Source organism: Lycium ferocissimum, chromosome 7 (assembly GCF_029784015.1).
Source record: "Lycium ferocissimum isolate CSIRO_LF1 chromosome 7, AGI_CSIRO_Lferr_CH_V1, whole genome shotgun sequence".
Taxonomy (NCBI): Eukaryota; Viridiplantae; Streptophyta; class Magnoliopsida; order Solanales; family Solanaceae; genus Lycium; species Lycium ferocissimum.
The window spans coordinates 29886789-29905713 of NC_081348.1; the positions used below are offsets into that span (position 1 = coordinate 29886789).

The following is an 18925-nucleotide window of genomic DNA, read 5'->3' on the forward strand; positions in this document are numbered from 1 at the left end:
GGCATTTGCAGTTCAGCTTACTGTGAACTAAACAATGTAAAATGATTTTAAATACACCCCACATGCCACTTAGAGCTAACTTCAAGTCTCCATTGCTGGTAGTAACACAGCCTGCACCACTTGATCACATCACTCTCTGAAAATTTAGTATGCAACCCCGGTCCCTCCTTGTCAAACTTCAGATACACTTGAGTGAATGCAGATGTGAAGTAGAATGTTGGACTGCACAAATACAGTCGTGCTTACGTATGCTTGCCTAAGTTAAACGATTGACTGTTCGAATAGGTTATTTCTATTTATGTTTGATTGACTATACTAGAGCTTTCTGTACTGATTTGCTGCTATAATCTAATACTGCATCAAGATATTCAAATTTATTCCACTGATTTTGATTCTTATAAATTCAACAAGAACTCAATGACTCAAGAAACAAAACCTTGAGACTAACACAAAATGGGCTCTTTTCCAGTCAAATGCATACACACACTTTACGCCCTGCATTATTCAGCAGTATTGTTTTTAAAAAATTATTTGTAAGGTCCATCTATGTAATGGAGGAGTTTAGGCATGACTACAACCTGCATATTTACCAAAAATCATAATTACACGGAGGAGGACATAAACCTTGGCCTCCATAACAGAATGAGAATTGGCTATGTACACAAAAATATCCAGCTTGCTCATAGAAGTGGTAGAAAGTTTCTAAGAGATTTGTAGCAGCATTAGGGGATGCTATGTACACAGTGGTAAGTATTAACAAACATTGATGACATATTTGTTCTTCTTCTTTCTGAACCTGAAATTTGGTATTCCATCAGCTCCCAACTTCATTGAGGCTCTTAACACTAGGAGTGGAAACATCCCCAGTGAGGATAGATGTAGTCTTGGACGTCTCTCCTAAATTTGCAAGAATGTTTGCTGTATTATTACCCTCTCTTAGGGTATGAAAAAAAAAAAAGTTGACCGCTGAAGGGTTGGTGATGAGATAGGATAGAACTAAAAAAACTTATGATAAGACTTTCTTATCCACTCAAACTCACAGGATCAAACAGTCACCGCGTAAACCAAAAAAGAAAAGAACAGTTTTTTCGAATGAAACTTTGATGTATAATCCATACAGATGGCGCATTAAATGAGATTGCAGAGGAAAAGAATCAAGGAATTTCACGATGAAATCAGAAGTGATTCGGAGATCATTCAATAAACAGAGACAAACACATAAAACAGTCATATATACTATATAGATGTACAGGAGAAGGAAATAAGTCAGGAAACTCCTAGGTGATCCTCCGTTCTTCTTCTGCATTCTTTGAGTGCCTTGAGACATTCAACTAAATCTGCAGTTCCAGATTGTAAAGATGAAGCTATTGTATGTAATACTCTTAATAAGTTCCCAATTTCTTAGAATAATCTATTGGTTTTTGGTCTATCCTGAATGTTAGAATTTCCCCTGAGTTTCTATTATTAACTTCAATAATAGAATGCTAACTAAGCTTACTCTTAGAACAGAAAGCACAGCAGGCAACTTCTGTGTAAAACTCTGGAGGAAAACACGTGTAAGATGAATTTGCATGATTATACATAATAGGATGAAGGTAAGTTCAATAAATTTATCTAAATGAAGACCATATCGAGGGATTCCTTTAAAATTGTTACAAGTACACATTTTTTCCGTAAACATCTGAATTTCAACAAACTTCAACAAGTGCTACGTTCATTTACCACTATATTTTGATACAAAGTTGATACTGTTGACAAAACTCGACATCACGGATATGAAAGTTATAAACAACTTCATTAAGAACAAGTAAAGAATATTCGCACAGTATTGCTTATTTGAGTTTTATGACCATTGAGTACAACTTATTTGATTTTTGTAGTATATCATTATGTTCCATGGTAATAAAGGGATGACTCAAAGGCATATGACTGAAAGATAAACTTGAATCACAAAGATCATTTTTCTTTTTGCCAATACAAATACCTCTATATACATCAGATTATCAAAGATATTAGAGATCAATTTGAAGTACAACATGGCAAGCAGAATAGAATAAAATCAAATAAACAAGAAAGGAAAAGGAAGATCCAAAATGTAACAAGGGGTGACATGCCAAATCATCTAATCAATTAGCTGCAATTGTAAAATTCTAGGTGAATCTAAAGAAGAAGCAACTAAACAACACTTAATTAAAAGTTGTGCCCAAGTGTTAGCCAAGTATAAATTGGCAATCAAATCAGAACAACGATAATCAGCCAAGGCAATAAGAAACAAAGTATGAACAGAATATAAATCACACATTGCTGAACTTAACACAGTGCGAATATCTCCTAACTCGGACAGTTATGTTGTATCTTAATTTTTCATCTTTTTTATCTTCAGCTCCAACTGGTATTGCCGCATACGTTTTTCTTGCTTCTTTTTTCCAGGCTCCTTCCCGTGAAATCCATGGCAAAACACCCGAAAAGCCTCTTTTGGAGTTAGATTTCTTCCATATTCATCAGTCCTCTCAATGTGTATTTCTTTTTCCCCTTCCTCATCACGACGAACGTCTACAAGCTTGTTTTTCTTCTTGTCCGTGTTTCGACCACCCAATTCAATATCTTCTTTGAGTGTACCTCGTTCTCTCATTAATTTGAGAGCCTCTGATAAACCTTTGCCAATTGGAACTTCACGTATCGTCTGATCTGGAGTTATAACTGGTTCCTCTTCTTTGGTTGAGTGATTTGGCAGCACATGAATATTACTAGGTTTTTGTTCTTTTAATTCATGAAGCTGAAGACCTGAGACAAATTCTCCCATCTCTGTGAAGACAACTTGTGACTTTCCACATACAGAACTTGGATTATGATCCAGGGTTGAATCATTAATCAGGGAAACAATTGACTCTGGCAAATTAGTTTTGGCAAGACCCTTTTGCTTTTTCGAAGTAAGCTTTCTGGCTCTTTTGTAGGTTTTTGTAAGATCCACGTTATCATCATTATCAAATAATAGTGCATTATCTTGGTCCATCTTCTCTTTCTCGATCACAAAAAGGTTGCTAGTTTGGGCTTTGTTATTAGACGCAAAAGAGATGCAAGAATAGAACGGACTAAGTATTTATAGTTGAGAGGTTATTTCAAAGCGGAAGACAAGGAGAAAATAGGGAACTACTATTAACCAAAAAAGGAGAGACCTTGAAAAAAAAACTTGGCGAACAAGCAATTAGAATTGAATTAAGGTAGATTTCTGAAGAATTTTTTATGTCTTTCCTTCCTACTGCTCCCCCGTATCTCAATTTACGTGTCACAGTTAATATTTTTAGAGTCAAACATTCTATTTTGACTATAAATTCGGATACAGAATCTTAAAGTTTTTTCAAATAAAAATTTATATATTTGAAAATTACGTAAAAAAAATACTATAAGTCAGAATAATTGAAAATTTAAAATATTTAAAGAACATATAAAAGAATTACGGTACAGAAGAACTCGTTTGATTCTCAAAATTCGAAAGGTGCCACATAAATTGAGACGGATGAAGTATTTCTTACTACGATTCTCTAATTGAAGCTGCTTTAGTTCCGAAAAATAATTATTTGTACTTTATTTTTACCTCAAATCATATTTACTTATTATAGTTAAGTAATTAAATAAGATAATAAGCAATCATATAAAGTAAATAAATCTTATCCTTTCGTTCACAGATCATCTAAATTATCAACATCAAAATTTTGAACTTCATATTTTGGAATACGCATACATTTTTTAAGTCTCAAAATATTTAGTGATTTTTTTTAATCTATTCAAGTTTCGGCGGATAGAGTTAATTGATTCCAAGACTTTAGATGATACGCGGACACCAAGAAAATTAAGTCCCAAAGTAAGTAGTCGATAGCAAAATCCTTTTATTCCAAGGTAGACGTGTGTAGTCATAGTCATCCTTTTGTTTCCTTATATTAACTAAAAGGCCAAATACACAAGTGAACCCTTAAATTTGTCGTGATTTTTCATTTTAAAGATCTTAACTACGATTTGTTCCTATTAGACCCTCCTACTTAATTCAAAATGTGTCAATTGAACACCACTCTTGCAATGAGTCAAAAAACAAAGAGGTGTACTACACATGCAGATTATGTGGCAAATCCACAAATTAAATGCAGCCCACATGGAACTTATGCCCAAATAATATAATTAAAAACGTTTTGACTGAAAACAAAATAGAAATTCTATTTTTACATATATTCCCAACCCTACCCACGCCTACACCCAGCCGGTTCCATTTTCTTCCAACACCTCTCCCCCGGTTTCCTTCGCCATGTCCGTCCCCTTTCCATATACAAAGAAATTTTGGTCTTAAATTTTGCTTTTCGGGAACACAATATTGGAAACAATACAACTTTTCTATGTACTCTAAAAATTGTCAAGATATTTAGGCCTCCATATGGAAGGAAAGGGATGAAGTTTTAGGTGAGAAAAGCTCAATTAATTGATTATGTCGACGATTCTTAAAGTAGAACACTGGATTATATCAACCAAGATGTTATGGGACTTTCATGAACCAAATGATGATTGAAACATGTGAGAAATTTTCATTTTTAATCAGTTTTTTATTTCAAACAGAGGGTGTCTGAGAATGGATTGGTGAGTCTCGAGGAAAGTGGCGTGAAGATTAGTTATTATAGGAAAAAGGAGTATATGTATGGGAGCTTATAAAAGGTGAGTAAAGATTATTTGGTGGAAAGGAAGAATTTGTGCAGTGAACTGGCGGTAGTAGCTCGATGAAGGAGAAGATGGTGGGGATAGAAAAATGTGATTTTTAAAGAAAAAAACAAATTTGTATCGCTTAAGGCATGTTTAGAACACATATTTTGCCAAGTGAGCATTTTGTGTTTAATTGACACACTTTGAATTAAGTTGAAGGGTCTAGTAGAAACAAGTCATAGTTAAGGTGCTAAAATGAAAAACCATAACAAGTTTAAGGGCCCGTTTATGTATTTGGCCTAACTGAAAAAAAGGTTTTCTTTCATCCAGTGACGTACTAGCCCAATCCCTCTAAATAGACCGCAGACTAGCACTTCAATTTCTTATGGATGAAAACATTTTAGTCTAGAATGCAAAGACCTTTCCATTTTGCTGTCGATATGAATCAACATCCAAGATTATCACATATATACTTCCATGGGATGTAACCAAATAGCAGACAAGATAGATACTACAATAAAAAACAATGGGATCTAATGTATCTAGTTGTATCTCCTCTTTTTTCACTAAGCACATTTAAGGACTCCAAGAGACAAAGTTCCAAAGGAGAATGTCATGTAACTCTATTATGCAGTCAATAGACAAATATATTTCATTCTTGCCTTAAAGAAATGACAACGTAACAAAATAAATTTGTACAAATAACGAAGTCACGCATGGTAAGGCACCACGTTTCTGCAAACATATTATAAACTTTGGAAAATCAAGGGAATGAGCAAGGAATTTCCAATTCAGATAATCAATTTATCCAAAATAATACAATAATAATTTGAAAATGTTGTTAATATCAAAGACCAATTTGATTTATATATCTCCAATAAACAAAAAAATTACTCAATATACAGAGACCTCATTTTAATAATCCATATCGTCCATGGCATCATCATAACCTTGATCATAGGCATCCATATCATCTCCAACATCAGAAACCATTTCACCAACCAACATACCACCAAGCAACCCTCCTGCCAAACCCAATCCAACCCCTGCTCCCATCCCTCCCATTTTGCTCTTTTTCTGTGGGTTTTGCACTTGTTGCACGGGTGGATATCCTCCGTAACCTTGTTGTTGTTGTTGCGGAGGATATCCATATCCAGCTTGTGGATATCCTGCTGGAGAATATCCTCCTGGCTGATATCCACCAGTGTTGTAACCACCAGCAGGAGGATATCCTGCTGGTGGTTGCTGATACGCCATCCCCTGGTTGGGATTTGGCGTTCCATACCCCATGCCAGGTGGTGGCATATTATTATTCCCTGTCTGGGCATATGGATAAGCCGTGACAGGCGCATTTTGGTTATAAGTGCCATTAGGTTGATTTACATTTTTGAACATTTGCTCTGGAGGTTGTCCATATTTCTTCCCAAACTTATAAGAAAACCTGAGGGTTCCTCTAGGTTTACCAGAAACTGGGGTGAAAACTTGATACTCCACAACTTTTTCGGCGCTTCCATCAGGTCCTGAAGCAGATTGGCCAAAGATATCATTTATAGGGATTGAGACAATGCCAATATCTTTGTCGCCGAAAAAGCGATCGGATCGGAGGCGAAAGCAGAGGGAAAGGCCAGGTTTTGTGAGGGAAGGCTCGTCTAATGTGAATTTCATTGGGTAATTCCATTTAGGATTTGTGCCACCTTTTTTATCAATGAAGGTTCGTTTTGTGTTTTTTGCATAGCCAAAAATTGAAACTTCGACGTAAACATCCATTGTGAAGAAGTAATTGACATTCTTTATGCCGGTGGCAGAGATCACCATGACATCTAACGGACGCCAATCCATGGTTGAATTCAACAGAAAAGAGAGGGAATTTGGTTAAAAAATGTTCTTCTTTTTTGTTCCCTTCTTTTTTTTTTGGCCTTGTGCTTTTTGGATGGATTTTAATGGGGACAATGTGAGAAGTATGTTAATTAGGAGACGCAAAAGTAACCGCTTAAAGTGGAATCAAATATGAACTAGATTAATGGTCTTTATCTTCTCTTGATCCCCTCTTTCTCGCTAATTCACAATATATTAATTTTAATTATTGAACTCTTGAATTTTAAATTTCATTGTGAAGTTTTATCTGCCAAACTAATGAGTCATTGATTACTTTAATTAATATCTGTTTCGGTGTCACTAATAAAATCGATAATCCAAATTAACATTTTAAATTTTAATGTATATAAAATAATACTATGGAGAGGCTATTAACAGAGGGAGGATTTGACTCAAGGTATTTATCTATTGGCAGCAAGATTCATTCGACTTCCTCTTTTTCTATTCTCGTAGTGCAAGCTTTTCTTTTATTTTGGGATCTAGAAGGGTGGTTAGGCCTTAGGTAGAGAAAAGAGGAAGGAAAGAATCTAATGAGAATCAAATCGTACACCTTGTAAAGGAAAAAACTACTTGTACTGTAGCTTAATGGGGGTTCAAAGTACTAATCAAGGTTCATAAATGAAGCTTATCTTAATTTCGCATCATTAGAGGAAATTCTGCGAATCTCTCTATATAGTTCCACTGTCAAAATTGTGAATCTACTAAAAATATTGATGTCCATGAAATTAGCGTGTGAGGCCACATAGGGATTACGAGAGTCTAAAGGATGATATTTTGAGACACTTCTAAACTTTGAGCTAATAGTCATGACCTCTTGTCTCTAGCATCGATATGTCACTTAGCCCAATTAATCTTCTGGTAGATGCTAGCTTAAACCTCACACAAATTGTGGTTTGATTCAAGCAAACACAACACTTAGGTAAAGTCTGCCTCAAGTGCGAGAGAAGTGTTAGCGGAAAGGTTATCTTGTGTATTGCTAGGCCAAACAACACATAAAACTCAAAGGAAAGGCTAGTAAGAAGCTTGGGAAGTGAGGGAAACATCTCTTTTTATTGTGGGAAGTGAGGGAAACATCTCTTTTATTGATCATACAAAAATATAGACACTTACATGGGTTACAAGAAAAACTACACTTTTAACTGTTTGATTGTAAAAATCATTTATCAACGTCACATAGAAAGATATTAGTAATTTATTAAACCCAAATTTTAAAATTTTAAAACATTTTAAAATGTTAGAGAAAATAATAACTAAAGAAAAACTTGTTTGATTATTCCAGATAATCATAGCAATTTAAAATACATAGACAGGATAATTTAAAATGTTACTCCTATATGATTGCTGAATATTACATTTCAGCCAATTTGGTAATCACCTTTTATAAGTAGTTAAGCATTACTGGTATTCATAATCATATTCTAATCATACAAAGTACAAACAAGTACACTCTGTAAATTTGACATCCTTATTATAAAATTAAGTGAAAAATACAAAACAATCATCCAAAATCTATCTCATAATAATTTATATAAAAAAAAGTTTCTTTCTCTAGACTAGATAATACTCCCTTTGTCTCAATTTAAATATCTTAGTTTGACTATACACAAAATTTAAGGAATAAAAAAAGATTTTTAAATCTTATAATCCTAAATTAAATGTGTGTAGCGTATTAAAATATCTTTGAATCAAGTAGAAAATCATGAAAACGTAAATTATAGCAGTTATTATACTCCTAATAAAAAGTGAAAAGGGACCCTTCTGATTAGTCTAGAAGAAGTGAAAGAAAACAAAAAAGCAGCACTAGAATGCCCACAACAAGGAAAGCTAAAAAAGCAACCTTGCGTCCGTAAATTTACTTCTACCTTACACTTACACCCCTAGCTTCGTTCAATCATTTCATTCTCATCCTCTTCCCTCACCGCCTCTCTCTCTATACACTAGCACGCGATTCCTCCATGACCTCTACCCTCCCTTCCTCTTCCCCTTGGCCCAATCCAACAAACCCTAATTTCGTTTCCCCTCACATGTCTCCAAATTCCGATTCCGTTGATCTCTCCGATATCTCCGCCGCCGTCACTGACGCCGCCGTTAACGATGAACCCCGCTCCGTCACCGTTACCTCTCCCACTAACCCCGCCGTCATTAACCCTAACCCTAGCCCTAATTCCGTTGATTCATCACCTCCGAATGTACTCTACCTCTCCTTTAACCAGGATTACGGTTGCTTCGCAGCGGGTACAGATCGCGGGTTTCGGATCTATAACTGTGACCCGCTCCGGGAGATTTTCCGACGCGATTTCACCGGAACTTCCAACACTGGTGGTGGAATCGGTGTTGTTCAGATGCTTTTCCGGTGCAATATATTAGCTTTAGTCGGTGGAGGTAACGAACCTCAGTATCCTTTAAACAAGGTGATGATTTGGGATGATCATCAATCTAGGTGTATAGGTGAGCTATCGTTTCGATCTGAGGTGAAATCTGTGAGGTTAAGAAGGGATAGAATTGTGGTTGTTTTGGCTCAAAAGATATTTGTGTACAATTTCTCTGATTTGAAACTGTTACATCAGATTGAAACTGTGGCGAATCCTAAGGGTTTGTGTGAGGTTTCACAAGTGTCGGGATCGATGGTTTTGGTTTGTCCAGGTTTGCAGAAGGGTCAGGTGAGGGTGGAACATTACGCGTCTAAGAGGACTAAGTTTATAATGGCACATGATTCGAGGATTGTTTGTTTCGCGTTGACGAATGATGGCAGGTTGTTGGCTACTTGTAGCAGTAAAGGGACTCTTGTTAGAGTGTATAATACTTTAGATGGATCTTTGGTTCAAGAGGTATATGCTTACGCCGAATTAATTGTTGTACTTTGTTGAATTGTTTTATTTACACTGTTAATATGGCAATTGTTTTGTTTACATGGTTAATTATATGGTGATGCTAAAGTCCTGATAGAGGAAGTAATTCAAGGTGTGTTGGGTATATAGAAAAATGTGTTCTTTTGAAATAAAAGTTTTATCTGGATAATTGTTTCATGTTTGGCTCGGTAATAAAGTATGTGACGAATGGTTTAGTTTTATTGAAGTGGCTATGGCTGCAACATCAGCAATGATTATTGAAACGAAACTAGACTGTGCTCATAAGCCAGATATCGATTGCCTTTAACTTACAGTGGATGGTTTTAACTGTCTATACTTTCCGTCCCCCCCCCCCCCCCCCCACACACACACACACATACCTCTGAAGACTGTAAAGTTGCAGCTGTTCTAGGTACTGGGTCTGTTATAGCCTCAGCATGCATCCTGCTTCTATCCCTTTGTCAATCAACCTGTCAGACCTATCAACTGGCAACTAATGTCGTTCTCTGCTAAGTACAAAGATAGAGATGAAGTGGGTTTAAGTTGGTATTATTTCAAGAAGTTAGTTTTTCAGTCTCATAATAATTTTATTTTAATGCATGAATAAATTCCCGAGACAATGTATGTTCTAGTTTTCTAGAGAACCAGTTTGCCCTTTTTTTTTCCCCTTGTGGTGTAAAGATATATCGTTACAGTCTCATTATTATTTGTAGATTGCTTTACTATATGAGTAGAATTACCAAGACAATGTATTAGCTAGTTTTCTAGGGAATCAGTTTGCCTTAGTAGCTGCTTGTTTTGGGGAAAACTGAATGATTTGCATGACATTGTAAGACTTTCTGAGATTTGATGTTTCCATCTTCATATATATGTTTGATGAAGTTAGCCTATCAAAAAGGAGAAGGAAAGTTGCCTCCATGTATTTGAGAAAAGTTTGGGTAACTCCACAGCCAGTCTCCGTAAAAGTATGAAATAGATGAAAAGTAGGTTGATGTCCTACTCAATGCTAGTTACGGTATTCATGCATGAAACAACTTTAAAATATTAGTCTGTGCTTCCAATGCTTATTGTCTCTTCCTCTTTTGAAGGACTAGCAAGTAGCAACTATGTCAAATAATTTGGACAGAGACTGTGCATCAGGCATAAATAATCATTTAAATGCATTGCTTATGCCTTCTATTGATACCACTTCACTGAAGATCTGAATGCCATTTGATTTCCAATGAATGGTTCTGGTGTGTTATTGCTAACAACTGCCACTTCGGAAATGGAATGTGAGCTTTTATCTTTGATCTTAAGCATTTTTTTTGTTGTTTAATACAGGTCAGGAGAGGTGCAGATAGAGCAGAAATTTATAGCCTTGCTTTTTCTCCAACTGCACAATGGTTAGCTGTTTCCAGTGATAAAGGAACTGTCCATGTATTCAATCTAAAGGTTGATTCACCAGCTTTAGGAGTTGATAGACCAAGAGGGGCATCTGAGTCAAATGCTACATCTCCATCAGCTGTGTCTCATCTCTCCTTCATTAGAGGTAATAGGCCTGTTATGTTCTTGTCTTTAGTTACTCGACTCTAAATGCAGAGTTTCCTGAGGAAGTGTATGCTGTTGATAGTGTGGGAGGTGAGCGTAGTTATTCAGAGAACTCCATGAAGTACAAAGATCTGTTTGTTGTAATCGACTACATGCATTTAAACTCTTTCACAAACAAGCATCAACTCCTCCGTAGAGGCCTTCTGATACTTCAACATGCATGTATAGCTCTGATATAGTATTCTAACATTTTCTAAAGTTTGACACGGATAAAAAGGGGTAACGTTTCTCCTTAGATAAAGGATTGCCAGCAGTGATATCAGTTAATTTGATCATAAATGAAGAGAAATATTTGTTTTTGGCCTGCGTAAATGTGTCCCGTTTTTAACATCTTAAGCTTTTACACGATATGGTCCTCACAATTCAATATTGTATTAGAGTAAGCCGAGAGTAAGTCTAAATGTTGGGTTTGAGTTTTACCGCCGCTCAGTCAACAAGAATATATCCCCGTAATTGCCACAAAGAAGGAATCAGGTTGCACGCGAGGGGGCATATTGCAGACCTATATATTAAATAAAGTATCCCTTCTTTTGAAGTTTGTTCTTAAGCTAGTCGTTTTACATAAATTAACAGTATGGGAAGGATTAAAATGAGCAATTTGTACGCGTAGTGTTTCGTCAATCTTTCTTCAGAAACAATGTGTGAAATCACTCATCCAGCTCTGGGTACTGATTATCTTACTGTTCAGCATCTCATGGCATATGCTCCTAGAAAATTGGAGCGGGATAGTTGGCTTCAGAATGTAATAAAGCTGAACAAAAGAAATGTGGATGGGAATGTTTTTCCGGGTCGTGGCTTAAAGTTCTCCTTTGGCATTGGAAGCTTGGGTATCCTAGGAATAGGTCCTCTGCCTATCAAAAAAAAAATCTTTGGAATAGGTCCTAAAATCGCCTAGCGATTAGCCAGGTACTTGCCCACTAGAGACTAGGAAATGAAGTTCCTCCTTAGTTGTCTTCTAAAATCAATGCTATGCCTTGTGCAAAGTCTAATCATTCCCTTTATGTCACATGGAACTGTTATCTTAAGTATAGTTCCCTGCATTGACTTCGGTAGGTGGTACAATTATTACTTCTCTGCTATAATTGCGATGTTCTAATACAAAAGGAACTTGACAATTTTTTGGCATTGGGCAAAAGAGCTGCTATAAGAATCTTTCAGAAGGAACAGATGCTATACCTGTTTGGGTCTAAAATTTGCTCAAACTATAAGTCTGATAGAGGTATTTGGCCTCAACAGTTGAGTCATGCTGTCTACTACAAAATGTTGGAATTTATTGTTCCAAGTTATGATCCTTTCGAAGAATTAGATGTAGGTAAGTAATCTGAAAGATAACTAGTGTTTTAAAAAACAAAGAAAAGTAAACAAGCATTACAGTTAAATTCAGCATATTTGCAAGCCTTGAATACACATCTTTTAGTTTGAAGGACTTTTAAATCCTGGAGGTGAAGTGTGCAGTTAATTTTGAAACATATTTCACTGCCATCTTATGGTTCAGATTCTTGAAGGAGCTTGTTGCAATAGCAATCTTTTCTTGGTTCAGTTGAGATGACGCTAACCGTAGGTTCTGTCAAACAGTCCGAAGAGGTCCTCCACTTCTTGTAATTTTGTCGCCAGTATACTTGGGACTGAGAACTTTTTGGACACATTGCAAAAGAATTAGTTGGAGAGTTTTGTCAATAACTCAATAATCTAAGCTTATTGACAGTCGTCTGGTGTTTTGCCATGCAGGTGTGCTACCAAAGTATTTCAGCTCTGAGTGGTCTGTGGCGCAGTTCCGCTTACAAGAAGGTCTGCAGCACATTGTGGCCTTTGGTCACCAAAAGAATACGGTTGTGATTCTTGGCATGGATGGCAGGTAAGGCTGTTAGTCCTGGTGGGAAGGTGTCGCTTTGTTTCTTTTTTGAACGCTGTCCCAAATTTTGTGACAAGTGAATCGCATCTTTGGAAGTTCAACAATTAATGCCTTGATAAATTGGAAATGCAGTTTCTACCGATGCCAGTTTGATGCAGCAGCTGGTGGGGAGATGACCCTGTTGGAGCATCACAGTTTCTTGAAGTCTGAGGAGAACTTTTAATTTGGGAAAGCTAGCTGGGTGCATGCTACAGATCTCTTTGCTAGCCTCCTCCTTGTGTGGCTTTTGTTGTATCTATTTATAAATTCGCAGGGGGACGTGGTAGTGAATGTAAATATTCATACATAATCCAAAAAAAAAAAAAATGTAAATCTATAAGAAGATGAGAACCGGTCAGCTTTTGTAACAACCTTCTGGCTGTACATAGGTGACTGCTGCGCATATTGCCGGATAACATTGTTATGAGCATGTCTGTCCTCTGAGTGCTGAAGTGATATACTTAGCTATTTGTCTCTATAAAAGCACTATTCAGGAACTCCAGTAACAAAAGAGAGAAGGAAACATCAATGTGACCACCTGCTTGAAATGTCGTGTTTTGCAGCTGGAAGTGGATTTACTAGATTTCATCTTTACTATATATCAGAATATAGAGCAGAGGACCTGCAGAAAGTAATTTGCAAGGTGGGCTCATTTTCATGTGGAAGAACATGGATAGTCACAAGCATGTGAGTTGAATTCAGATAGTAGAGAGGTGATTGTGCAGGACTGCATAGTATAATAATTTCTGCACATGGCTAGAGAAAAGAGAAGATAATCTTCAAATTTCAATGTCCATGACAGCACATCAAATGCTACTACCAATTAAGTGCTAAAAACGAATATGCTTACAATTCAATATCCTCCTTCACACTTATGATTACTCATTGAAAGCTGGAAGAGAATAAGAACCAACAGGACTACCTTGGCCTGTTTGATCTCGAAAGGCATCAAGCAATGTTACATACAACAAAGCACCCCCTACTTCTAAGAAAAACTAAATAGTACATTCAAATCAGCTGTGTATACTCTCTGCCTACAAATGATACCAATTAACACTTCTCCACTACTGACTTTGTAAAAATCACTTCAATTTTGAAAACCGACCACTGTTGCACAAGTTGTATCATTCATATTCAAAACCCCAAAAGCCGCAGAAGAATCAACATTTAGAGTTATCAAACTATTATAGTTCACAAGCATACCGCTTTAAGCCAACATTCAGAAGCTGCATAACTAAATGGATCATGCCCAAAACAATTACAGCCCTTATTTATCACATTATACCGATTAAGCAGTTGGCACACACAATTTGAGTATTTGCTTGTCATAACTAGATGCAAAAATCAGTGTTATAATTAAACTTCTTCACAGTTTTCACGAATGACAATAAAGACATTTCATTGAGGCGTTGCTTCAATTGTTACTGAATCCAGTACTTGCACCACTCGGGCCCATGACTCCAGAGAATGGATTGCTTATTGGTAGGACCTACTGTTTCGGCCCAACTTCCGCTTGCAGCATAGGGTCCAAAAACAATCTTCGATTCCACCACTTTCCTCTGATTTATCACTTTCTATGTTTTCAGTTTGAACAGCGACGGTAATACAGAAGTTTCATCTTCCATCATTACGATTACATTAGCAGACATTGTTACGAAAATCGAAATGAGACAATAAATAGGAAAAAGGAGTTACTTTCTATTATATTTCCAAGCAACGTTACACCACAAGTTAACAAAGCATAACAAAACTCTACGTCCTACAACTACTAGAAATACCAATAAACTAGACAAAAGAGTAGTGCATATTTAACCCACAGATCACAGTTCTAACACAGTATTCTTATGCCTTCTTTGGCGACTTAGTTGCCCTTGGTGTTGATGCCTTCTCCTCAGAAGCAGTTGATTTCTTAGGCAGCAGAATTGGGTTAATGTTTGGAAGAACACCTCCACTTGCAATAGTAACTCCAGCCAACAATTTTCCCAATTCCTCATCGTTCCTTACAGCCAAAAGCACATGCCTAGGAATAATCCTAGTCTTCTTGTTGTCTCTTGCCGCATTTCCAGCCAACTCCAACACCTGTACAACAAACAAAAAAGGAATTAGTAACTACGTAGTCAGCAGAAAATTACGGATCTGAGAACGAAGTTTAATGGGTATGTTTGTACCTCAGCAGCAAGGTATTCAAGAACAGCAGCAAGGTAAATAGGAGCACCAGATCCCACACGTTGAGCGTAACGACCCTTTTTCAAGAAACGAGCAATACGACCAACCGGGAACTGAAGACCAGCTTTGACTGATTTGGTTACGGACTTCTTTCTTGGGCCACCCTTTCTTCCACCAGCACCTTTGGTAGTCTTTGTGGCATCCATTGCTATGAAACTAGCTTGAAGAAGATAGTAATGTAGAAGAAGCTTAGATTGAGATTTGAATGTTTGATGAGGAAATGAAGTTGGGAGTTTGTAATTTTATAGGGAGGGGAATGGATTGCCACGCTGGCGATCCGGGTGAGGAGTATTGGTGTTTAACGAAGCGTAATGGTTCTTTTAATGTGAGATCTGACGGCTAGGAAAATAAGAAAGGTTAGTGATCCTTGGCTAATGCGGAGAGCTAATGATTTAATGACACGTAGTTGTGTTTGGTTGAATTGGGGGACTGAGAGATAAAACCGCGCGCGGGGAATTTGAATTTTCCCAAATTTGTTTTGCGCTTGTTGTGAATTCGTGAAACCTTTCTTAATTTCATACTACAAAGTATGATTAGTGGGATTATTACTCCTAATAAGTCCTATTTATCCATCAATTTCATAGTCCTAAATATTTTGCTCTTTGTTATTACTAGTAAAAGTTACAACCCTATCTCCATACTTTATTATTCTATATTGTTTTGTGTAAATAAAGGTGTTACTAGATAGTCATGATTCACATCGTCAAGAAATTCACTACAAGAAGGTACAAATACGACGACATTATATAAATGTATTAGGTTGTTTAAATGTCACAATTTTGTTTACTGACATTTAATTTACATTAGCATCAAATATCGTAAATTTTAGTATCGAGAATTTCCCGACATTTAGGTAAATGTTGGTAATAAATAAACGACATATATTAAATCTCACTAAAATTTTCCGACATTTGAGTAAATGTTGGTAAGAAATAAATGACATTAGATTTTTGACATTTAGATTAATGTTGGTAAAAAATTTACAACGTTTACTTGTGACTTTTATAAAATGTCACATGAAAGATCTGACATTTTGGTGAATATCGATAAAATAATTTTGCAACATTTATGAAATGTCGTATCCAATTATATGTGTTATGTAAATTACCATAACCTAGTTGGTTGTATAATATTGCTTCTAAAACAACTTCTACAAGTATGTGAGAAATTTTCTCTCTATTTTATTTATTTGTTCTGTTTGGAGTATTTTTATTTGGTAGTTAGTCACTTGAACAACTCATTGACCAATTTTGCTTATACCTTTGAAGAACTTGTTTTACATTATTTAATTTATTCTACTCAAAAAACATTTGAAGTATCGATTTGGATCAACTCATCCAATATATTTAAATTAATTTTGACATCCCTAAATAAAAAATTAAGAGCTAAATTATAATTTTGACACCCTTAAACATAAAATCAAAAAGAATATGAAATGATCTTGCTCGCTTGGGGAATCTTAATAGCTCAGTTGGTTGGCTACCTGTACTACTTTCACCTTGTTAGTGAGGGTTCAATTCCCCCCTTTATAATCTTCTCTCCAATTTCCCTTTCCCCTACCATCAATTTTGAAAAGGAAAAAAAAAATTGCTCACTTGTTTATTACTTTTCCTTTTTAACTAAAAAAAAGTCTACGAAAACTCAAGTAAGCTTTTATGTTGATAAGAACTATAGCCTAACAAAAGGCAAGGCCTAATTTGGGCGCGTATTTAGGAGGTGTTGGTCAGACCTCATTATTCATTTAAAATCTTGATAAGATGATTTCACTCTCTATTTAATACTAGGCATAATGAGTATAAACTAATGCCAAACATCTTTCTCGAATTTTATAAATAGGAATCAAATAGCTTGAGCATTACATAAAGTCACAATATTATCAACAAGTGATAGAGGCATAAATTTATAAAAGGCCCTTTTATAACATTAGAATGTCATAGTCGAAATTTGAACTTGTAACAGGGTGCTTGGCACTTCTTATAATCTCATAGGCAAAAATATTATCTACTTGGACTTCAGCCTGCAAGAATACCGTTATTTGTTCTACACCAGTTCAAATCTCCTTACGATAGTAATGGATCGTGGAAGGAATGAATGCGTATCTAACTAGTTGACTTCTTTTGATCTTATTTAGATGGTTATAATCAATGTGCTGTTTGTTTTTGATTATTATTTAAAGTTCGTTATAGTGCATTGTTAAATTTGAGGTTATGTATCAATGAAAAAAATTATTTTATGTCACGATCAATTTGATATGATTTTTATCCTATTTATCTTTTCCAATATACTCGTACTTATTATTCGATACGTACTCCCACCATTTCAATTTAGGTATCTTACTTTTTTTTTGTCTATTTAAAAAAATCTTTATATATTTGATAATTTCTAATTTCAACATTCTACCTCACTTGTTTAAGATCAAGATTCAAAAGACATTTTGGTACATTACACGTATCTTTTGTTTACACTCAAAAAATAAAAAATAAAAAACCTTTATTTTCGTAAACCATGTGTCTAGTCAAACTAGAGTCTCAATATTTTTTTGTCCTTATAAAAGGTCTCAATCCCCATCATTCACATCTTAGTCATTAAGTTCATTTGTTTTTTATGTCTGAATTTCAACCACTAAGGTCTCATTTATTTGCACTTAATGGAAGTCTAAATCTAAATGTTCAGACCTTAAGCCATTAAGTGCATTTGTTTACATTAGATTTAAGCACTTATTTGATCTAAATAAGTCTTAATCATTAAGATCTATAACAAAGTCTTTAGATCATTAAGAAATATTTTTGTGTGAATAATTTTCACCGCCACTCCGTTCACAACCATCAATCACCACCACTAACCACCTTTGTCATCGCAACCACCACTACTGTCGTCGTTAACCACCAGTCACCATCACAAACCACCTCTATCGTCACAACCGACTGATAACCAACTGTTGCCAACCACTACTGTCAGTCGCTACCACACCCACCGTCTCCATCATTATAATTATATCCATTGCCGTTACCTCCGCCATCACTATCAGTCACTACCACCGTTGTAGTCAATCTCTATTGCCAACTACTTTCCAACTAGCACCGCCGTTAACTACCACTGGCATCATCGTCAACCACTACACATCCTTCAACCACCACCAACACTGGCAACTACTAATATCAACCAACTCCACTATCACAACCACTACCGCCAACCGCCACCATCACACCAGTCACTACAATACCAACCACCCCACCATCACAACTATGACCATGACCATTAATAGCCACTTGCAACCATTACCACTACAAACTATCTCCACCATACTAACAAACTTCAATGTTTTATTTTTTAATCAAATATTAATTTTATTTTAGTAAAATTATATTTTTATTACTTAATATTTTTTTATTTGAATTGTATATTTATTATATTTGAAATAAATAAATTATGCACATTCAGATGTTGAAACAAACAATCTTAAGCATTCAATGTACATATAGAGACAACATGTTAATCATTCAAATGAAATAATCTTAATAGAAACAGATAGGGTCTAAGTGTTTTTTATTTTATTTTTTATCTTTCAACCACTTAAAAGGTCTGAATAGATCTGAATTATTAAAATATGTAATAAAGTATTAATATCATTAAGATGTCTATTTAAAGATTTTTACAAAGTTGACAGTTTGCCAATTGCATCCACTCACCACTATCGCTATCGCCCATCGTTATCAATTATAGTTGCATCTGTGCTCACTGTTATCGACTACCACTACCTACCACACACAACCACCATCCTCGGCCACAACCACCATTCTCAGTCACAACC

General features: G+C 35.7%; 4 protein-coding genes across 4 annotated transcripts; 1 reads left to right on the forward strand and 3 right to left on the reverse strand.

The window, feature by feature from the left end:
• Positions 1–2106: 2106 nt before the first annotated feature.
• Positions 2107–3165, reverse strand: LOC132064259 (SART-1 family protein DOT2-like). The gene has a single exon (XM_059457175.1). The coding sequence runs from the start codon at positions 3011–3013 to the stop codon at positions 2357–2359; it is 657 nt and encodes a 218-aa protein (XP_059313158.1). The 5' UTR covers positions 3014–3165; the 3' UTR covers positions 2107–2356.
• A 1462-nt stretch (positions 3166–4627) lies between these two features.
• Positions 4628–6621, reverse strand: LOC132062693 (protein SRC2-like). The gene has a single exon (XM_059455223.1). It carries the CDS (start codon positions 6520–6522, stop codon positions 5599–5601), a length of 924 nt encoding a protein of 307 aa, XP_059311206.1. The 5' UTR covers positions 6523–6621; the 3' UTR covers positions 4628–5598.
• A 1796-nt stretch (positions 6622–8417) lies between these two features.
• On the forward strand, positions 8418–13342 carry LOC132064260 (autophagy-related protein 18a). The gene is made up of 4 exons (XM_059457176.1): positions 8418–9386; positions 10731–10938; positions 12726–12852; positions 12982–13342. Exons 1-4 carry the CDS (start codon positions 8514–8516, stop codon positions 13070–13072), a joined length of 1299 nt encoding a protein of 432 aa, XP_059313159.1. The 5' UTR covers positions 8418–8513; the 3' UTR covers positions 13073–13342.
• Positions 13343–14566: 1224 nt separating this feature from the next.
• On the reverse strand, positions 14567–15307 carry LOC132064261 (histone H2A.1). The gene is made up of 2 exons (XM_059457177.1): positions 15057–15307; positions 14567–14967 (listed from the first exon to the last, which is right to left on the reverse strand). Exons 1-2 carry the CDS (start codon positions 15258–15260, stop codon positions 14731–14733), a joined length of 441 nt encoding a protein of 146 aa, XP_059313160.1. The 5' UTR covers positions 15261–15307; the 3' UTR covers positions 14567–14730.
• Positions 15308–18925: the final 3618 nt, after the last annotated feature.

Coding starts and splice junctions, on each gene's coding strand:
- LOC132064260 (XM_059457176.1), top strand. CDS start 8,514: ATGACCTCTACCCTCCCTTCCTCTTCCCCTTGGCCCAATCCAACAAAC. Junction 9,387..10,730: donor ATGGATCTTTGGTTCAAGAG/GTATATGCTTAC, acceptor TGTTTAATACAG/GTCAGGAGAGGTGCAGATAG. Junction 12,853..12,981: donor ATTCTTGGCATGGATGGCAG/GTAAGGCTGTTA, acceptor TTGGAAATGCAG/TTTCTACCGATGCCAGTTTG.
- LOC132064261 (XM_059457177.1), bottom strand. CDS start 15,260: ATGGATGCCACAAAGACTACCAAAGGTGCTGGTGGAAGAAAGGGTGGC. Junction 14,968..15,056: donor TTGAATACCTTGCTGCTGAG/GTACAAACATAC, acceptor TTTGTTGTACAG/GTGTTGGAGTTGGCTGGAAA.
- LOC132062693 (XM_059455223.1), bottom strand. CDS start 6,522: ATGGATTGGCGTCCGTTAGATGTCATGGTGATCTCTGCCACCGGCATA.
- LOC132064259 (XM_059457175.1), bottom strand. CDS start 3,013: ATGGACCAAGATAATGCACTATTATTTGATAATGATGATAACGTGGAT.